The sequence below is a fragment of the Drosophila kikkawai genome, chromosome 3R (genome assembly GCF_030179895.1).
Source record: "Drosophila kikkawai strain 14028-0561.14 chromosome 3R, DkikHiC1v2, whole genome shotgun sequence".
Lineage (NCBI taxonomy): Eukaryota > Metazoa > Arthropoda > Insecta > Diptera > Drosophilidae > Drosophila > Drosophila kikkawai.
In genome coordinates this window covers 29,811,877-29,828,931 of record NC_091731.1, presented here as the reverse complement: position 1 = coordinate 29,828,931, position 17,055 = coordinate 29,811,877, and the positions used below count along the sequence as shown (strand labels likewise).

Here is a 17,055-nt window from a genome sequence, read left to right as displayed (position 1 = left end):
CTATGGAAAGGTCTCCAGATGCAACTACGACGAAGACGACTGTAATGGCTCTATCAGAGAGGCCGTTAATTGTTTGCCCTGCAAATGTTCTATGGCTGGTTAATAACCATCTGTTGACTTTGCTTTTAGACAGAGTGACGATCGCAAAGGCTAACAATTATTTATACACACCCTGGGGCCAAGGTGCAAGTGATCAATTAGCATGTTACAACAGCATTTGCGCATGCGATTCGCCTGGGTGAAAGCCATTGACTCGGCCCGGGCCGAAGTGCATGCATCCAGGTTCTGGGTGTTTTGTCACCACTGGCCCAGCATAAATTGATGTCACGACACATATTTTGATCGCAGGTTGGACATCGGACAGGTATTTGGCGCATTAGCTTGCTGACCCTACAGAAACCTGCAAAAATGCGAATGCAACAGCGTTTTTCGACGCTTCCGCATTGGCCGGACAGGTGAAACTTTCTTGATTGAGTGACATTGGCGACATCGCTGCACTCCAAATACACCCAAACTGCAGAAGGGAAACAAAACAAAAATTGCTTCGAAATGCCACAGGTGATGTTGGCTTGGGTATTTTCCCGCTAGACCTGAATGATTTCCAAAACGAAAGGATAAGCACCTAGTTTTATGCTAATTTTTACTATGGAGCCCGTAACTCAAACCTTGATGCCTTATTATTTAAACTCATTTAAAGTGTTGCACCTTGTTGCACCCAATTGTAACGGTAGAATATTCATTTGCTAGAATATTAATAGTTCTATAAAAAAATTTAATTAGTCCATTTATGCATAACCCACAAGATGCATTTATAGCGCATGCCTACTTTTAATTAACTTTGATTAAATCAATGTCGCAGACTGTTAGCTGACAACTGCACCCGCATCAACATGTGGTTAATGTTATTCGTTTCGAAGGCGACATCGATCCCTCTCGGAAGTGCAACGCCGTCCCTGGGCTAGCGCTCTCCCACTCGCACCGCTGGACACGTGTGCGCTCTCCCGCTCTTACCGCTCTCTTAGTTGGCTGTTGCTTCCGCGCCCGCTTCTCTTGGGCACCGCCTGCAACTGGGCGCGGCGGGAACAGGAGACAGCAACCGCCACTTTTTTTAATTAAACCACCGCGAACTGTGATGACTAATCCCGTGTCCATTTCGGGGCCCGGAAAATGCCTCTGGCACGGCACAGAGTACTCACCGCAGGCAGGTGATGATGATCCCGAGACCGGCACCAGAAATGCAGCCAATCCAAACCGATATTATCCGAATAATTTGATCGGCAAGAATTTCGAGCTCTGGCCGCGCACACACACACTCGCACGCGTACGCACTGGCGGAAGAGAACTGCGGAACTGACGACGCGCGCTTTTGAGAACTACACGACTAGTTGTGGGGCTTTGGGGCTCCTGCTCCCGTTCCGATACTCAAATTCATACCGACGCTACGCTTCTTTCTCTTTCTATCTCGCCCTCTCTCATACACGCACTCGCTGAAGAGAACTGCGAACTAGCGATTAGTGTTGCCAGATGAAAACTTGGCTCTCCCCCTAAAAAATCGCAAATAGTTGAATTTTCTACCTAAAAAATCCAGTACTATCGATAGCTTTGAGCAATCGAGTGTTGTTCGATTGCCTGAAGAAGTGAATTCCCATCACTATAGCATTTACCAAAAACAGCTGTTCGCCCATTACGCAAAAGTTTATTTTATTCATTTTGTTTATTAAAAATGTCGCTTTTGGGCGCTTTTGCTAGGTGAGTGTTCGCACCCAATCCTAGATAACACTCTCGGTAATCCACCACCAACGTTTTCTGTCACAGATTAGGATTACAGAGGTGCGGAGGAGCCGCCGGTGCCGCTGTCGCACGCTGCCTCCACACGACTCCGGTTCTCTGCGCTGAACCCCTTAAGAAAAAAAAGAAATTGGATCCACAGATCGTCAAACAGAGGGAGGACCGGAAGAAAAAGAAGATCGAGAAGCAGATCCGCAGGCTGGAGAAGAATGCACGCCAGCTGAAGCCTGTGGAGGAGCTGGAGGTGCCACTGGAGCTTATTGACGAGAAAGAGTGAGTTTGAATGGAGAGCATGATCAATGGACAATTTATATATAATACTTTGCTTCAGAAAACGGCAAAGGAAGCTTACGCCCCTGGGAAGCGCTGAGCTGGAAGAGCGAGCACTGCTAAAGAAGCAGTGGGCGCACTATAAGCACGACGAGCGGGTGGCGGACTTCCAGATCGTCGACCGCTTGATTCAGGCACAGAACAAGGCATTGGCCGAACTGCGCCGCGAGTCTGAGGAGCTGTATCAGGCTGCCATTGAAGTGGATCCCCAGCTACTGCCCGTCGCCGTTAAGGGGCCTGTGGCCACTCCCCCCATCAAGAACTATGCCAGTCCAGATGGCGACTACCTGCACCAGTCCATGAAGTGGGAGGTGAAGTGAGCTGCACGTGTGGATTCCCCGACATGTTTTCTGAAAAGTTTGCAGGTGCCTGAGGTCAAAGATTTCAAATAAACAGAACACCTAATTAATTTGTTGCGCCTTGCCCTTATCACCAACAGCGTCAGCTATATAAACCGATTTAATCAAAGTCTGACTTAGTAGTGTGTTCAGTGCACAGTCACGATGCAGCTGATGTCCGGGATTCTCTTGTGTTTGGCTTTGGTGGCTTGCCTCTGGCTTGGAACGTAAATATTTCTCCCTTCTGCGGTCAAGCAAGAATTTACAAAAGTGATAAAATCATAGGGCGTTGCCCAGGAACGGCATTTCAAAAACCCTGGGTCCGCTGAGGGGTCCTTGCTCCGATGGTCAGCAGTGCGAATCTGGAGACTGCAGCTGTGGCCAGTGCATGGGCTGCGTGAATGATGTGTGCTTTATGGAACTATGCCCCTATCTGCCTAGAAATCGCGAGCAGAGATGGGATATTTCCCCCAGAACTGCGAATATCCCCTAGATTGTCAGCTGTACTTGCCATTTAAATGCGTTTTGCGTCGCCTTTATTGTTATCAGTGTAGAACGAGAATATGACGGGCGAGAAATCCTGCCAAGCCCTTTCGGATATCTGTCGAAATAAATAATACGCGAAAAAGTTGCACTGCTGTCTGCTGTTTGATGTGGGGATGGGATTCTTAAGCAAAGTCTTAGGACGACGGACTGTTGGCGTTGGTCTTGGCATCGGCCTGTCGCTTTTTCACACCCCAGTTGTACACACGCGCCATGTTTACCTCCGTCGTGGTAATTTGATCCCTGAAATAAAGCATTTCCTTGAACCATACGGTTTTCATGAGTGCAATGATCCACACTGACCTGAGAAAGTCCTGGTCATGCTCCACGGACTTGAGATTGCCCACGGCCGATGTGATGTTCTGCTTGAGCAGCGCCTCCGCCTCGTCCAGTGGATACTCCAGCATTACGCTGGCACCCAGCCAGAGGTAAACTGTTTTCGTTGGCGGCACCAGCGTCTTGATGAACACCTGGTCACTTAGCAGAAACTGCGTCTCGCGCTCCTCGTCCTCCTTGCGCAGAACATTCACCATCTCCAGCGAACGCTCCAAGTCGGGGATCTGCGACTTTAGCTTACGTCTCCTCGCCTCCAGGTTGTAGGCCATGAATCGGTACTTGCCGTGCTGCTCGTCCAAGCGCTGCAGAACCTTCTCACAATTCTCGTTCTCTGGCTGCAGCATGAACGAGTCAATCTCCTCCTGGAAGCACCAAATGGTCGTGGATTAGTGGGCAGTTCCCAGGTGCAGGTGCAGGCAGCACGATTGCTAGGTTAGGATTTGACCACTCACCAGGAAGACGGCCTCCGGGATGCCGGCGAAGGTCTTCTGGTTTTCTGGCAATTTGGGCATTTCCACCGTGTCCATGATGCCAGTCATTCTGATCCTTTTATTCGTATTGTCTACAAATCCAATTTAATTTCCAGGAGGTCAGCCTGCCGCTGTAAAAGTCGATGGGTGAGTCAAAACTGATGACTTATCGATTGTCAGCCGAGGAGGCTGTATCGATAAGCGGTCGAGAAACAAATAAATAAATTCTAAAGTAAATACAAATGTATTAAAATTATAAACAAATTAAATTCACGTTGGTATCAATTAAACTTGGCAAAATTAAAATAAATTTATCAGATTTTTAAGCGATTGCGATTATTTTATGAAAATTATTAACGTTGTTCCATCTCTAGCCCGAGTCGATACCTGGCGCGTCGATTAATGCCGCTTGTGAAATTCTGGCAAACTAAAAAGAACAGCAAAATGAGCACCTGGAATCCCGAGAACGATGTGGACCTGCTTTCCGGCTCCGAGGACGAGGAGGATGTGGCCATGAAGCGGGACTACCACGGCCGGGAGGCCCTTCTATTCGTAGTTGACGCGAACCTGCTTGCGAGTGGCGTGGAGCGCTTGATGGAGGCTCTGAACATTATCCGAACCGCCTTTGTTTCTGGGATGTTGGTGAACGACAAGGATTTGATTGGTTTGCTATTCGCCAACACAAAGAATAGTCCGCCGCCGCTGGAAACCTCCGCCTTGGACAACATCGTAGTCCCCGATAACTGCGCAGTCTTCCTTCCACTCCGGCAGCTAACTAAAGCCATTGTGGAGCACTACCTGGAGTTTATGGGTGGAGCCGAGACCTTGTTTGCCAAGGAGTATGGCCTGGCTGAGCCGGATGGCTGCGGAAGATTCGATTTGATGATCCGCCTGTGCATCGAACTGCTGGAGAAGTGCGGCAAGAAACTAAACAACGCCAAGATCGTTTACATGACGGATGTGAATACGCCGCACCCGCCGTCCAGCAATGCATTCCAGGCGGCTTTGCAGAAGGCCAGTGATCTTGAGGGCAAGGAGATCGAGTTTCATGTCATTCCCATGGTGGATGACTTTGACTATGAGCCGTTCTACAAGGAGTTTATAACTCTATCAAGAGGTAAGATGAGACATAAAAAAAGTTAATTACTTCCCAAGTTCGAAGTCTGTTCCCCTCGTTGGTGTTCAAGTCTCGCCGGAGAGGTTTTAAGACTTCGCAGATCAAACATGAGCAATCATTCACCCGCGTCCAAGTGAAGTCCAATTAGCTTGTGGTTTTGGATTGGCTTACATGCAACTTATGTCTTTATTTACATTAAATTATTACATAAAATCTGGTCTGATTAACGTTTCGTTTTTTTGCAGCCATCGAACTCGACGCCTTTCAGGTACCGGATGCCCAGGTTCTTCGCGAGATCCTTGCGGATCGCAAGTTAAAGCAGGACTTTTTACGCCGCTGCTTGGGCCACTTCACCTTCAACCTGGGGCCCAATCTGTCCATGTCCGTGCAGTACTACAACTACTTCCAGCGACGCGCCTACCCTCATAAGGTGCAGATCCTGCGTCGGGACAACAGCGTGGTGCAGAGCAAGCGGCTGATCATGGTTCGCGAGCTCGAAAAGGAGTCGGAGGAGATCAAGCACGAGTACCAAATCAAGTCGACGGGTGGTTGGTATGAGTGCAACGTGGGTGAGAAGAATCTCCGCATCAGCATGGAGCAGGTTAATCGGATGCGCAACCTGCACAAGCCGCAGATGATGCTGTTGGGCTTCAAGCATCGCTCCTCTATGCCGGAAGTCACCTACAGCAAACCCTCTAATTTCATGTACCCCGATGACCAAAGTATCATTGGCTCAAAGCGCCTTTTTCGCGCGTTGTGGGAACGGTGTCTGGCACGCGAGAAGATTGCCATCTGCCTGTTCATGTGCAAGCGCAAGTCTATTCCTCGCTATGTGGCCCTGGTGCCCGTAGAGGCCCCGGAGAAGGGAGAGGAGAAGAACTATCGCTCGCTGTTGTGCGGGGATGGATTCAAGATTGTCTACCTGCCGGAGGCAAAGCACATTCGGCATATCGACATGTGTGACTGGAACAAACCAGATAACGCAGCCAGCGACGCGGGCGTCGAGTTCTTCCAGAAGATCATCAAAAAACTGCGAGTAGACTATCATCCCAATCTGATCAACGATCCTACTCTGGACGCCCTGCAGGCTAATCTGCTGGCCCTGTCACTGGATTTCACAACTGACAGCAAGGGAATGGACAATCTGCTGGACACCACGCATCAGGACAAGCGCATCGAAAAGTTTCTGCCCGACTACGACGAGATCTTTGCCCCCGACGTGGAGCCTGCCAAGAAGCGAACGGCAAAGACTGCCACTGAAGGTGCCAGCGCTTCAAAGATGCCCAAGATCGACATGGACCAGATCAAGAGCTTAGATTTTGTGCTGGGTCTAATCGAGGAGCAGCGCTTGTCTAGCTGCACATCTGTCCAACTCGAGTTCATCTTAAAGGAGCACTTTAATTTTGTGCTGAACAAGTCAGCCACCAAGGCAAAGTTACTGGAAAAGATCCAGGAATTGACTCCCAAAGGGGCCAGCTAGTTTAGGGAACTGAGTTGCCTATTCCGCAGCATAAAGTGATAAGATGTAAAAGAAAGCGCTGAATTATATTTAAGTTTGAATTATTAAGTATAATGTATCAAATAAACATATTAACCAAGTTGTTTAATTTCTCAAACATTCTGAAAATTGATTAAAAATAAATAAAAACCAATATTGAGAACACAGCTGGAAATATTCGCCTTTTAATGCTGATCAAGAATATATATGATTTATGGGAAATGAGTCTTTCAATGCAATGCAAACTCCTGACTGCAAGGGTATTTTTATTTATATTTTTTACGAGCCTCCACAAAGTATGCTATGAAACCTTTTGAAATTCCTTTTCATTACTATCGAAACATCGATATAATTACAGGCAAAGTTAATCGCCGTTCGCAGTCCCATCTCTAATCACATGTCCGCTGTTGCCGCGCCGGTTTGTGTTTCGCGAATTTAAGCATTGCGAATTAACATTAACTGATTATGTCGTTGCAATTCCAAAACGACTGCGGGGACTCCGTCAAGCTGGCCATCATCGAGGAGCTGCAGAACCTCCTCAGCTCGGACACGGGTGTCCTGCATCAGGCTGAGAAGCGCACCAAGCAGTTGGAGTACACCGAAGGTGCGTTTGGCATGCTTTCTGATTTGGCGGGCAGCCAGCGCTCGGCTTGGCTTGGGTGCGGCACCCCGAACGAATAGATTCGTCTAACCCCAAATCCTGTTTGCAGGCTATGGCGTCTACCTGTCCGAGATCATCATGAACCAGGCGCACGAGCTACCGCTGCGCCAGATAGCGATCATCATGCTCACCCGCTACGTGGAGAGCCACTGGACAGATGAGCGTGACGCTAGCGACGGTGCCTCCAACGGCTGCCTGGCCAGTGAGCAGGCAAAGCGCACCATCCGCAACATCCTTCCCAACGGACTGTACGATCCGAACTCCAAAATCCGATCCTCCGTGGCGCACACCATTTCCACAATTGCGGCCACTGATTACCCGCACGGCTGGGCGGAGCTTTTCCACATTATTGTCAAGTGCCTGGGCGGAAACGAGGACTCCATACACGGGGCCATGCAGGTCCTGCAAGACTTCACCTACGATGTGGCTCAGATTAAAGAGCTGGGGCCCGTGGTTATACCCGAGGTGTATCGCATCTTTGACTCGGAGCAGAATTACTCGATCAAAACACGCGTCTCGGCCATCCGCATCCTGAAGCCTCTCTTCACCTCGATCGCAGCTCTGATCACCGACAAGGAGGAGCAGAGCACGATGATGAGCTCTATTTTGACCAATTTCATGGACAAGCTGATGCACTACCTGAGCATGAACAGCGGCTCCGGCTCGAATTTCCTGCTTCGGTCCGAGATTATCAAAGGTGAGTGTTTCTGTGATTTCGGAGGAAGTGTGTGTAACCCGAAACGTGCCTTTCCATGTCCACAGTGTTTACCCATTTGGTCACCGAAATGCCCAAGTACATCCACCCGTTCATGGATCGCGTTCTGCCCATCATCTGGCAGCTGCTCACCCAAATAGCGGAGACATATGTGAAGGTGTCTGTCAACCAAACGGAAACGAATCCCCTGGATAGCGGCGACAGCGAGGATGACGATGAGCAGACAAACTTCCAGACGCTGATCATCCAGATCCTAGAGTTCATCAACTGCATCGTAACCTGTAGCAAGCTGCGCGGCAGCATTAAGAACGTGCTGGCAGACCTCATCTACATCACCATCGTGTACATCCAGCTGAGCGAGGAACAGCTGGAGGACTGGGAGGATGATCCCGAGAAGTTTGTGGACGACGAGGACGATGGCGGCGTGGAGCTCACTGTGCGGATGTGTGGTCGCGATGTTTTACTGGTGAGTGGGGAGGAAGCTCCCTATTCTGAATCCTCCTTATGACCACATTATTATTTTCTAGGCCATAAATGACGAGTTCGGGGTCAAGGCCATTCAGCCGCTGCAGGAGGCCTTGGGCAGACACTTCACCGTGGCCGAGGCGGAGAAGGCGGCGAACAACCCGAACTGGTGGAAAATCCAAGAGGCCTGCATGGACGCGGTGCATGGTTTTCGCGACATCATCCTCGAGGGCGACTCCAAGTTCGACCTGCTCAACTATTTGACCATCGTTCGCAACCTGCTAGTCCACCAGGAATCGCCGCACCTGGTTGGACGCGCTCTCTGGACGCTGAGCACCTACTCCAAGTCGGACCTATATAATCCCCAGATGCTGGTCGAGATCCTCGACGTCACGCTCTGCAGTCTCTCTCCGGAGAAGTCGCACATTCTAAGGATCAGTGCCGTGCGCGCTCTCCACGGATTCCTGCAGGCGAATGAGACGAGCGAGGGCGAGAAGCGCACTCTGCTGGTGTCCAAGCTTCCGGGATTTCTGGATGGGATCATGGCCCTTGTGCCAGGTTGCAAGGCCACGGTTTTGGCGCTGCTAATGGAAGCCCTGACTATTATGGTCAAGGTACGTAAGGATAACCCATCTTTAGACATTTTTTCTCATCTTGAATCAACATTTAGTTTGATGCTGAGTTCGCCTTTGCCGGCCAGGGCAAGATCACGCCACTGGCCATCGCCGTATTCCTAAAGTACGCCGAGGATCCGTACGTGTTGGAGAACGTCCAGGACTTGATTAGAGCACTGTGCCAGCGCAAGGAGTGCCTCGGATCGCTGCAAGAGAAGTTCATTCCCACGATCGTGAGCATTCTCGCGCTAACGGGCGAGGCCAGCACCGAAAAGCAGGACATTGCCCTGGACGTGTTGAATACGATAGTCCGCTACACGGAGCCACCGCTTAGCAACACCTTGTTGGAGACGGCATTCCCCGCCATGATCAACTGCATCCTTCACACCGACGATCATGCCGTTATGGTGGCCGGCGGAGAGTGCCTCCGCAGCTTCATCAACGTCTCGCCGCAGCAAATCTGCAGCTACAAGAATGGCGAGGGGATCAACTGCATCATGCAGGTGGTTGCCACCGTCCTGCTGAACCCGATGAACAGCGAGATGACGGCTGGCGGGCAGATCGGGCGTCTGGTTATCACGATCATCACCAAGCTGGGCAGCATGCTCGGCCAGAACGTGGACATGCTGCTGAAGGCTGTGATTAGCAAAATGCAGAACCTCGAGTGCCTGAAGGTGGTCATGAATCTAGTTGTGATCTTTGCTCACCTCTTTCTCACCCAAATGGACGCGGTGCTCAATTTTCTGTCGACTGTTCCCGGTCCGAATGGCGAGCCGGCAATGCAGTTTGTGCTCACCAACTGGCTATCGCGGCAGAACTCCTTCTTCGGCATCTACGAACGAAAGGTAAAAGATTCCATCTGCTTTTTAGGGTAATTATTCTCTGACAAATATGTGTTTTTGCTGCCTTTTAGGTAACCACAATGGCTCTTTGCAAGCTCTTTGAGTACGGTGTGGCCACACAGGACAACCGCTTGACTACCATCACCTTCAAGGAGCTCGTGGACGACGCCAGCGATACTCGCCGACGTACCCGCTCTGTGGCGGCTTCCACTCAGAAATGGGTGACCATTCCGGCACTTGTAAAAATCTTCAAAGTGCTTATCTCCGAGTACCAGCACTTCCAAGAGAGCAAACTGGACGAACCGCTGACGGATAGCGATGAGGATGAGGACGATGATGGACCTGGCAATACCTCAAAGCCTCGTTACGTTTCTGACCTGTGCTTCGAGGGAGATGAGAATAATGCCGAGGACGAGCAGCTACTGCAGGAGCTCCTCAAGGAGACCAACTACCAGGGCGACATTGCCGAGAATCTGCAAAAGTTCCTCACTACCTTCACGCAGAACGAGCACTTCCCAACCTTTTTTGAACACCTTACCGAGCCCGAGCGCTGCGTCTTGCTCACCAAGGTGCAGCAGAAGTAGCCCACCGCGGGGACCATCACATCAGCAGCAGCAGGATCAGCTTTGTTATCATGTCTCACAGTGTGGATTTGTGTTAACCATATTTATATATATTGTTGCTAACCCTTGAATAAAATAAATATTTTCTATATTTTCTCAATGACCTTGATTTAATTGAATGCCTTGTCTTGTTTCTGAAAAGTCTTTCAAAATATTTGGAGTATATAATTTTTGTATCGTTCCAGCTCTATTTTTATACCCTTGCAGGGTATTATAATTTCAGTCAGATGTTTGCAATGCAGTGAAGGAGACGTTTCCGACCCTATAAACCATATATATTCTTGATCAGCATCAACAGGGGAATCGTTCTAGATATGTCAGGAAGAAATCGATTTTTTGGCCATTTTTGCAAATTTTTATAAGGGGTTACATCATTAAAATTTTAAATTTTGATAAAAAATTGAATTTTCAAAATTTTAAAATGAAGTATGCAGATTTATTAACTGTAGAAAATCTTGCACAGAACAGTTTTCCGATTTAAAATTAATGCTCTTTTGGCCGAGTTATGATATTTTTAATTTACAAAAAAAAATCAAGAAGTTTTTTAATATAAAAAAACCGATTTTATAATACAAAATAATATTTTTCTAAAACAAGGAATCATTTCCGACCCCATAAACCATATATATTCTTGATCAGCATTAACAGGCAAATCTTTCTAGACATGTCCGGAAGAAATCGATTTTTTGGGCATTTTTGCGAAATTTGATAAGGGGTTACATCATTAAAACAAGCAAAAATGGCCAAAAATTTTGATTTCTTAAAATTTTAAGTTTGGTATGCAGTTTTTTTAAATTGATAAAAACTAACACAAAACTGCTTTCCGAATCGAAATTAATGCATTTTTGGCTTAGTTATGATATATTTTAATTGTTATCTGCAAGGGTATACAAACTTTGGCTGGCCAAAGTTAGCTTTCTTTCTTGTTAATTTTCTCGTAACTCTTATTTGCGATCCATGCTTAAAAAGTATACATACAGGGAAGAGTTTCATCTTCAGAATATAGAAAGATATATTTTAAGTAAAAATCTTTAGTTTGAAAGTTGTAAAACATATAATATATTTATTATCCTTATATGGATCGAAATCATTTGGCTAAACATATAGAAAGCCTCCTCAGCTTGAGGTCTAAGCGTAGCTCACTTTGTGGAATCACAGAGCCACCTCGTCTGGTCGGAGTTTGTGCTGTAGCGGAATGTCGGGCTTATAGGCATCCTGTGGGAAAATCTCAGGTAACCACGAGCTAGTGAAATAGTTGCCATTACTCACCATGCGTTCCTCGGAGCCAAAGCTAAAGAACTTTCGTATGCAGGGTGTGAGCAGAACGGGATCCACTTTGTTGGGATTATTTTTTCCAAAAATCAGGGTACCAAGGAGTGCTACGACAATGGTGATCGATGCTCCGAAGGTGGTGTACCACATGTACGAGATGCGGTACAGGGGAAAGATATCCCTGTCGGAGGAAACAATAGTTGATCGCAAGCTTATGGGAACGAGTAGAAAATCTTACTCTGCGGATGCAACCAAATGACTTGAGCTTTTCACCAGACTGGTGGTCACATTAAAGCTATAGTCACACTGCTCCACGTTGAGTGCCTTCGTGTTGTAATTGATGGCGCCAGAGGCTATGGCCCACTGGGCATTAAGGCTCACCCAGGACATGCCTATCACACCCATTATTCCACCTAGCAAGGCGCTCTAAAAAAATACCTTAAAAAACCGCTTAGCACAGAAACCTGCCAGAAGGTACTCACATTTCCATTGATCCAGGGCATAAATAGACCGATGGTGAAGATGCCAAATAGGGGACCATTGGTGATAGCCTCCAGGCTCATGGTTAGCTGGAGAACAGTGCCCATGTGTTCGACCACGTAGACCAGGCACACGCACAGGGCACCCACTCCGACGACCACCAGGCGCATGATCCAGTTAATTGCTGTGGTGGTCAGCGGCTTCTTCACGTACGGCTTGACGAAATCCTCAAGGACCACGGCCGACATGGAGTTGAGGCAGGTGGACAGGGAGCTCAGTGCGGCACTGAACACCCCGGCTATAAATAGACCAGTCATGCCGGGCAGTTCACCCAAGGTCTCCATCACAAAGAGCGGCAGGAGCTGGTCTCGAGCCTTGGCCAGCTGAAAATTCAATGATTATAGCTATTTTCTATGAAAGGAGATGGCTTTCCTTACTTTGGTGGTGAGGGGATCACAGTTCTGGTAGGTGGCATAAATAAGAAGTCCGTTGTATCCACAGAGCGCCATCAGGATAAGCACGCCGGCGCAGAATATGCAAAGCGCCTTCCGGGCGTCCCCTAGGGTAGGAAGCGACAGGTAACGCTGGATCATGTTCTGGGAGACGGCGTTCGTTTGCGTCCAGTAGACGATCCCGCCCAGAAACAGACACCAGAACGTGTGACGCACGGTGGGATCGATACTAAGGCTACAGAAGGGATATTAAAGATATTAACTATATCCTGAAAATCTCAAAATTTACTCTGGCGCCTCCAGGCGGTCCGTGTTCCACGCTCGTTCCAGCACCACTCCTGGTCCACCGATATCTCGAGTACCCTTGATAGCGACGAGGCAGAGGGCGCCCAGCATGGACACCGCCTGGACTACGTCTGTCCACACCACAGCCTTTAGGCCGCCCAAGCTCGTGTAGAAGACGCAAATGATGCACACAATCGGTGTAATGGTGTGTACCCCGATTCCAGTAACCTGGTTGAAGGCCAGGGCAGGCACATAGATCACGATGGGCAAGTAGGCAACCTGACGGATATGGGTGAGGTGTGTACTAGACGAAGTTGATCTGATCTACTCACATTCATGACCGCAAACATAATGGAACCGTAGAGGCGGAGCCTGCGATCGAAACGAACTTCCAGGTACTGCAAGGATCCGCAAGGAATATAGAGCACGCTTTACCTAGACTTAAAAGGGCTCACCTCGTAGGTAGATGTGATGTTTAGGTCGTGGAAGACGGGCAGATAGAAGACTCCCATGACCACGCCCATTCCGATGACGCCGCAGGCTACATACAGATACTGAACGCCATAAGAGTAAACTTCCGTGGGCAGCCCGAGCAGCGTGATTCCCGATATAAAGCTAGCCACCAGCGAGAAGGCGATGGGTATAACCAGCATTTTCCGGCCGCCCAGCATGTAATCATCCTCGGAGACAGACTTGTTCATAAAACCGAAATATATCCCAATGCCGATGCAGAGCAGGAACATGGCCACGAAGGCCACATAGTCCGGCCACGCGAAGCGCTGCAGCTCGGCAAGAATTTGTTCGATGTTCTGCATGTTGGCGACTAACTACTGTCGGAAACGGAGGCTGGATGCGATATGTGCCCGACTCTTAGGTGCGTCGGCGGCTCACTGAGTCCATGTGCGGCACCGGGCGCCGAGATTCGGGTGACTCTGTGACTGTGCGGCTGTGATTCAATTCAATTCCGCTCAATTATCAATTGTGGGATAATTTAGTTTCGGGGGCACGGGGACTAGCTAGCGACTATCTTTATTTAAGCCGGCGGGTGGCGGGTTTCGGGTGGGCGGGGAATTACGACACCTCCGTCTCCAGTGCCAGTTCCGGGAACGTCCATTTGCCCATTGCTTCTCTGACCGAGCACTGGCCACTGTTCTCACTCAGCTGCCACTTGTAAGTCGTTATGTCACCCAGCACTCCGCGAATTAATCTTGAATATATCCTCCAAGAACGCGGCGCCACGACTTAATCTCGTCACCAATCACTGGCAAATCCCGGAGGTCGCACTAGAGTAGCCGGAACCGAAATTTAACGCCTTTCGGTCTTTTAACTGCTCTCCGCCAGCGGATTGCACAAGAACTGGGGAGCCGCAGCCACGCGCTGCCGGAGCATCGATATATAGTCATTCATAGAACCACCTGGCAGAAGGCCAGGAGAGCTGCAGCGGCAGCAACATCAAGTTCAAGATCGGGAGAGGCACGAACGCGGAACATCGCCAGTGCACTCGGAAGAAATAAACTAAAACTATACTTAAATGTGGAGGAACTAGCACAAAGTAGGTATTTTAAAAAGTTTATTAAATATTAGGGAAGATTATAGAACTTTCTTTGACTGCGTTGTATGATTTGGTATTTAGTTAATATAATAATGGTCTTTATTATTATTTTGTTCTTAAAACAAATGATTGTTTATTTCGATTCAAAATATAAATTATATTTTTATAATATTACACAACTTCAATCATAAATTAAATCATAAAATTCATTCTAAATATAAAAATCCTACTGCAAATTGATAGATTATCCCACAAAGATTCAGAGGATATTAATATTATCCTTTTATTTGAAGCAGATTCCAAGTGGATAATTTATCTGTTTATTTATAAAATTTTCCAATAATCATTATTTGTCCTGGATCTCTTTTAACAAACTAAATTCTCTATAATTAAATTACTTTTCCTGCTATTAATTTTGTTCAGTGTGATTACCCGAAAGCTAAACGGTTTTATAGCAATCTCACAGAGAAATCATTTTAAATCAGATGCGGGGCCGGCCTGCAGTTCGCTCTTGAGTATCCAGGAGGCTGCTCTCAATGCGATGGCGACGACCACCGAGTTGGGATTCCCCGAGACGGGCCGGGGTAGCACGCTGGCATCCACTATCCGAACATTGGACACCCCCTGTAATCTACAGAGAACGTTTCATCATCGATATTTAGTGGGTTCAGGGGCATATACCTCAGCTGGGTGTCCACGACGCTGCCCAGGGCACAGGTGCCGCCCGGATGATGAGAACCGAGGCCAATGTGGCGCAGCAGGCACTCCAAGTAGTGATCCGAGGGCAGTTGCTCGGAAAAGTCCCTCTCAAAGGGACCGAAGTTGGAGCACTCTTGCAGCTTTGGCCAGTGGATTCGGGGATGCAGTGAAGCAAAGGCTGCAGAGGTGACCAGCTAAAAGATGATTAATTATGTGTTAATATAGAGCAGTTGTAATAGTAGCCTTACCTTCACGGCACTCCTAATGGCCGCAATGGTGCAGGCCACATCCTCCTCCCGGCTGAGGTAGTTGGGATCGATCAGGGGATTCCGTCGCATGTGCCGGTTAAGGAGGCCGACGGAGCCTCGAGATCTGGGCTGCAGGCAGCTAGAGATCACGACGAATCCCTCCTGGGAGGCGTTGTAGTAGCGCGGAAAGAGCGCTCGAAATGCGGCGCCCTTGAAGTTGGATATGGACATAAGGGAGGCCTCGTCGATAGCGCCGGCTCCAAAGAAGGTGATGCCGAAGGGTGAGGATCCGCCATGGCTGGCCACGTTGCCCAGTACTCCAAAATTGCCCAGAGGTCCGGTCCCAGAGCTGAGGAAGTTGATTAAGGTCATGGGGTTTAGGAGTGTTCTCTGATTAATCGTGGCTCCTGTGGCTCCCATCGAAACGAAGAGGGGAAGGTTGAAGTGGTCGTGCAGGTTCTGACCCACAGAAGGTAAGTGGTGCTGCAGGGGAATGCCCAGCTTGTCCAAGATGCTCCTCTCACCGATTCCAGAGGCCAAGAGGAGCTGCGGAGTTTGATAGGCTCCAGCGCAGAGGATCAACTCCTTCCTCACCTCGACACTAAACTCCTGCTCCTTGTTGTCCTCATCCTTAGTCCCAACCAGAATGGAGGTGGCACGGGGCAGCCGGTCGGGCGACAGCTGTATCCGCTTCACCAATGCCTCGGGAAGCAGGCGAAGATTGGAGCTATGAAGCACTGGGTTCAAGAACTGCTGCAACACCGAGTGGCGCAGGCCATTCTTAATATTATATCTGGAACGCCGAAAAACCCAATCCTTGTGCGCAAACTCAGCCTGCGCTTCGTCCAGGGCTTCACTTAGCTTGGAATAGCCACGAGGGACTTCGAACATTTCCGCCGGCTTGGGCTTAGCGGCTGCCATGAAAGATCGCATGTGCGCCCAGCTCCAATCACTCAGGTTGTGCAGATCACGCCAGGAATCAAAGTCCGCCCCGTAGCCTTCGAAGTGCAGCATGTAGTTGAGGTTGGCGGAACCACCCAGACCTTTGCCCCTGGGAAGGCACTGGCGCCGGTCAATGAGACCTCTGGAGGAGTAATGCTGCGGGACCGACAAGAAGGACCAATCGTTGATACCCTTCTGCTGAAAGGTGGTCAGCAGGGGAATCCGGCTGAGCAGGCCGAACTGGCCACCGGCCTCGATGAGCAGCACAGTGCCGTTGCTGTGCTTGGCCAGAAGAGAGGTAAGTGTACTCCCCCCCGTGCCAGCTCCAACTGGAGGTGAAGTAAGGCACATTACAGTTCACCTTTTCCATGCATTCACTTACCAATCACGTAGTCGAAGGCATACTGGCGCTCCTGCGGCGTCAACACATTAGGTATCGAGTCCTTGAGCAGGGTTCCCACCAGGAGGACAAGCGTTGACAGGAATCCAATCACAATCGCTCCCACGACCAGGATCTCTGTTAGGAAAGATCCCTTAACAAAAACCCTCTTTCCACCTTTACTTTTCGAACTCACTTTGAAAGTGCATTCCCATGTTGTGTTCTGTTCTGTGCGATGACGAAATCCAACTAGAGTTGGCTGGCCGCAGACCTGGTCTAATCCAATTAACGCCGTCGCAGGGTGGGACTTGGCGCTAAGTTTGAAAAAGGTGCTCGGTCGCTTAACTAGAGACCAACCTTTGAAAGTCGATAGTTTTCTAGCTTTTGGACAACAAACACAGGTAAC

General features: G+C 48.9%; 6 protein-coding genes across 6 annotated transcripts; 3 read left to right on the top strand and 3 right to left on the bottom strand.

The window, feature by feature from the left end:
* Nucleotides 1-1,614: 1,614 nt before the first annotated feature.
* On the top strand, nucleotides 1,615-2,527 carry mRpL40 (mitochondrial ribosomal protein L40). The gene is made up of 3 exons (XM_017171182.3): nucleotides 1,615-1,749; nucleotides 1,816-2,061; nucleotides 2,120-2,527. Exons 1-3 carry the CDS (start codon nucleotides 1,724-1,726, stop codon nucleotides 2,436-2,438), a joined length of 591 nt encoding a protein of 196 aa, XP_017026671.2. The 5' UTR covers nucleotides 1,615-1,723; the 3' UTR covers nucleotides 2,439-2,527.
* A 436-nt stretch (nucleotides 2,528-2,963) lies between these two features.
* Nucleotides 2,964-3,969, bottom strand: mgr (prefoldin subunit mgr). The gene is made up of 3 exons (XM_017171183.3): nucleotides 3,788-3,969; nucleotides 3,303-3,697; nucleotides 2,964-3,242 (listed from the first exon to the last, which is right to left on the bottom strand). The coding sequence occupies exons 1-3, from the start codon at nucleotides 3,872-3,874 to the stop codon at nucleotides 3,137-3,139; spliced, it is 588 nt and encodes a 195-aa protein (XP_017026672.1). The 5' UTR covers nucleotides 3,875-3,969; the 3' UTR covers nucleotides 2,964-3,136.
* Nucleotides 3,970-4,094: 125 nt separating this feature from the next.
* Irbp (Inverted repeat-binding protein) lies at nucleotides 4,095-6,595 on the top strand. The gene is made up of 2 exons (XM_017171180.3): nucleotides 4,095-4,922; nucleotides 5,168-6,595. Exons 1-2 carry the CDS (start codon nucleotides 4,208-4,210, stop codon nucleotides 6,400-6,402), a joined length of 1,950 nt encoding a protein of 649 aa, XP_017026669.1. The 5' UTR covers nucleotides 4,095-4,207; the 3' UTR covers nucleotides 6,403-6,595.
* Nucleotides 6,596-6,778: 183 nt separating this feature from the next.
* Nucleotides 6,779-10,440, top strand: Ipo9 (Importin 9). Its single transcript, XM_017171354.3, has 6 exons — nucleotides 6,779-7,024; nucleotides 7,131-7,778; nucleotides 7,844-8,262; nucleotides 8,324-8,875; nucleotides 8,932-9,720; nucleotides 9,789-10,440. The coding sequence occupies exons 1-6, from the start codon at nucleotides 6,886-6,888 to the stop codon at nucleotides 10,299-10,301; spliced, it is 3,060 nt and encodes a 1,019-aa protein (XP_017026843.1). The 5' UTR covers nucleotides 6,779-6,885; the 3' UTR covers nucleotides 10,302-10,440.
* Nucleotides 10,441-11,383: 943 nt separating this feature from the next.
* bumpel (brother of rumpel) lies at nucleotides 11,384-14,062 on the bottom strand. The gene is made up of 8 exons (XM_017171047.3): nucleotides 13,285-14,062; nucleotides 13,162-13,227; nucleotides 12,834-13,108; nucleotides 12,530-12,779; nucleotides 12,095-12,475; nucleotides 11,851-12,038; nucleotides 11,610-11,793; nucleotides 11,384-11,555 (listed from the first exon to the last, which is right to left on the bottom strand). The coding sequence occupies exons 1-8, from the start codon at nucleotides 13,642-13,644 to the stop codon at nucleotides 11,493-11,495; spliced, it is 1,767 nt and encodes a 588-aa protein (XP_017026536.1). The 5' UTR covers nucleotides 13,645-14,062; the 3' UTR covers nucleotides 11,384-11,492.
* Nucleotides 14,063-14,495: 433 nt separating this feature from the next.
* On the bottom strand, nucleotides 14,496-16,924 carry ninaG (neither inactivation nor afterpotential protein G). Its single transcript, XM_017171185.3, has 5 exons — nucleotides 16,846-16,924; nucleotides 16,653-16,787; nucleotides 15,329-16,599; nucleotides 15,063-15,274; nucleotides 14,496-15,012 (listed from the first exon to the last, which is right to left on the bottom strand). The coding sequence occupies exons 1-5, from the start codon at nucleotides 16,862-16,864 to the stop codon at nucleotides 14,853-14,855; spliced, it is 1,797 nt and encodes a 598-aa protein (XP_017026674.1). The 5' UTR covers nucleotides 16,865-16,924; the 3' UTR covers nucleotides 14,496-14,852.
* Between the last annotated feature and the right edge of the window lie 131 nt (nucleotides 16,925-17,055).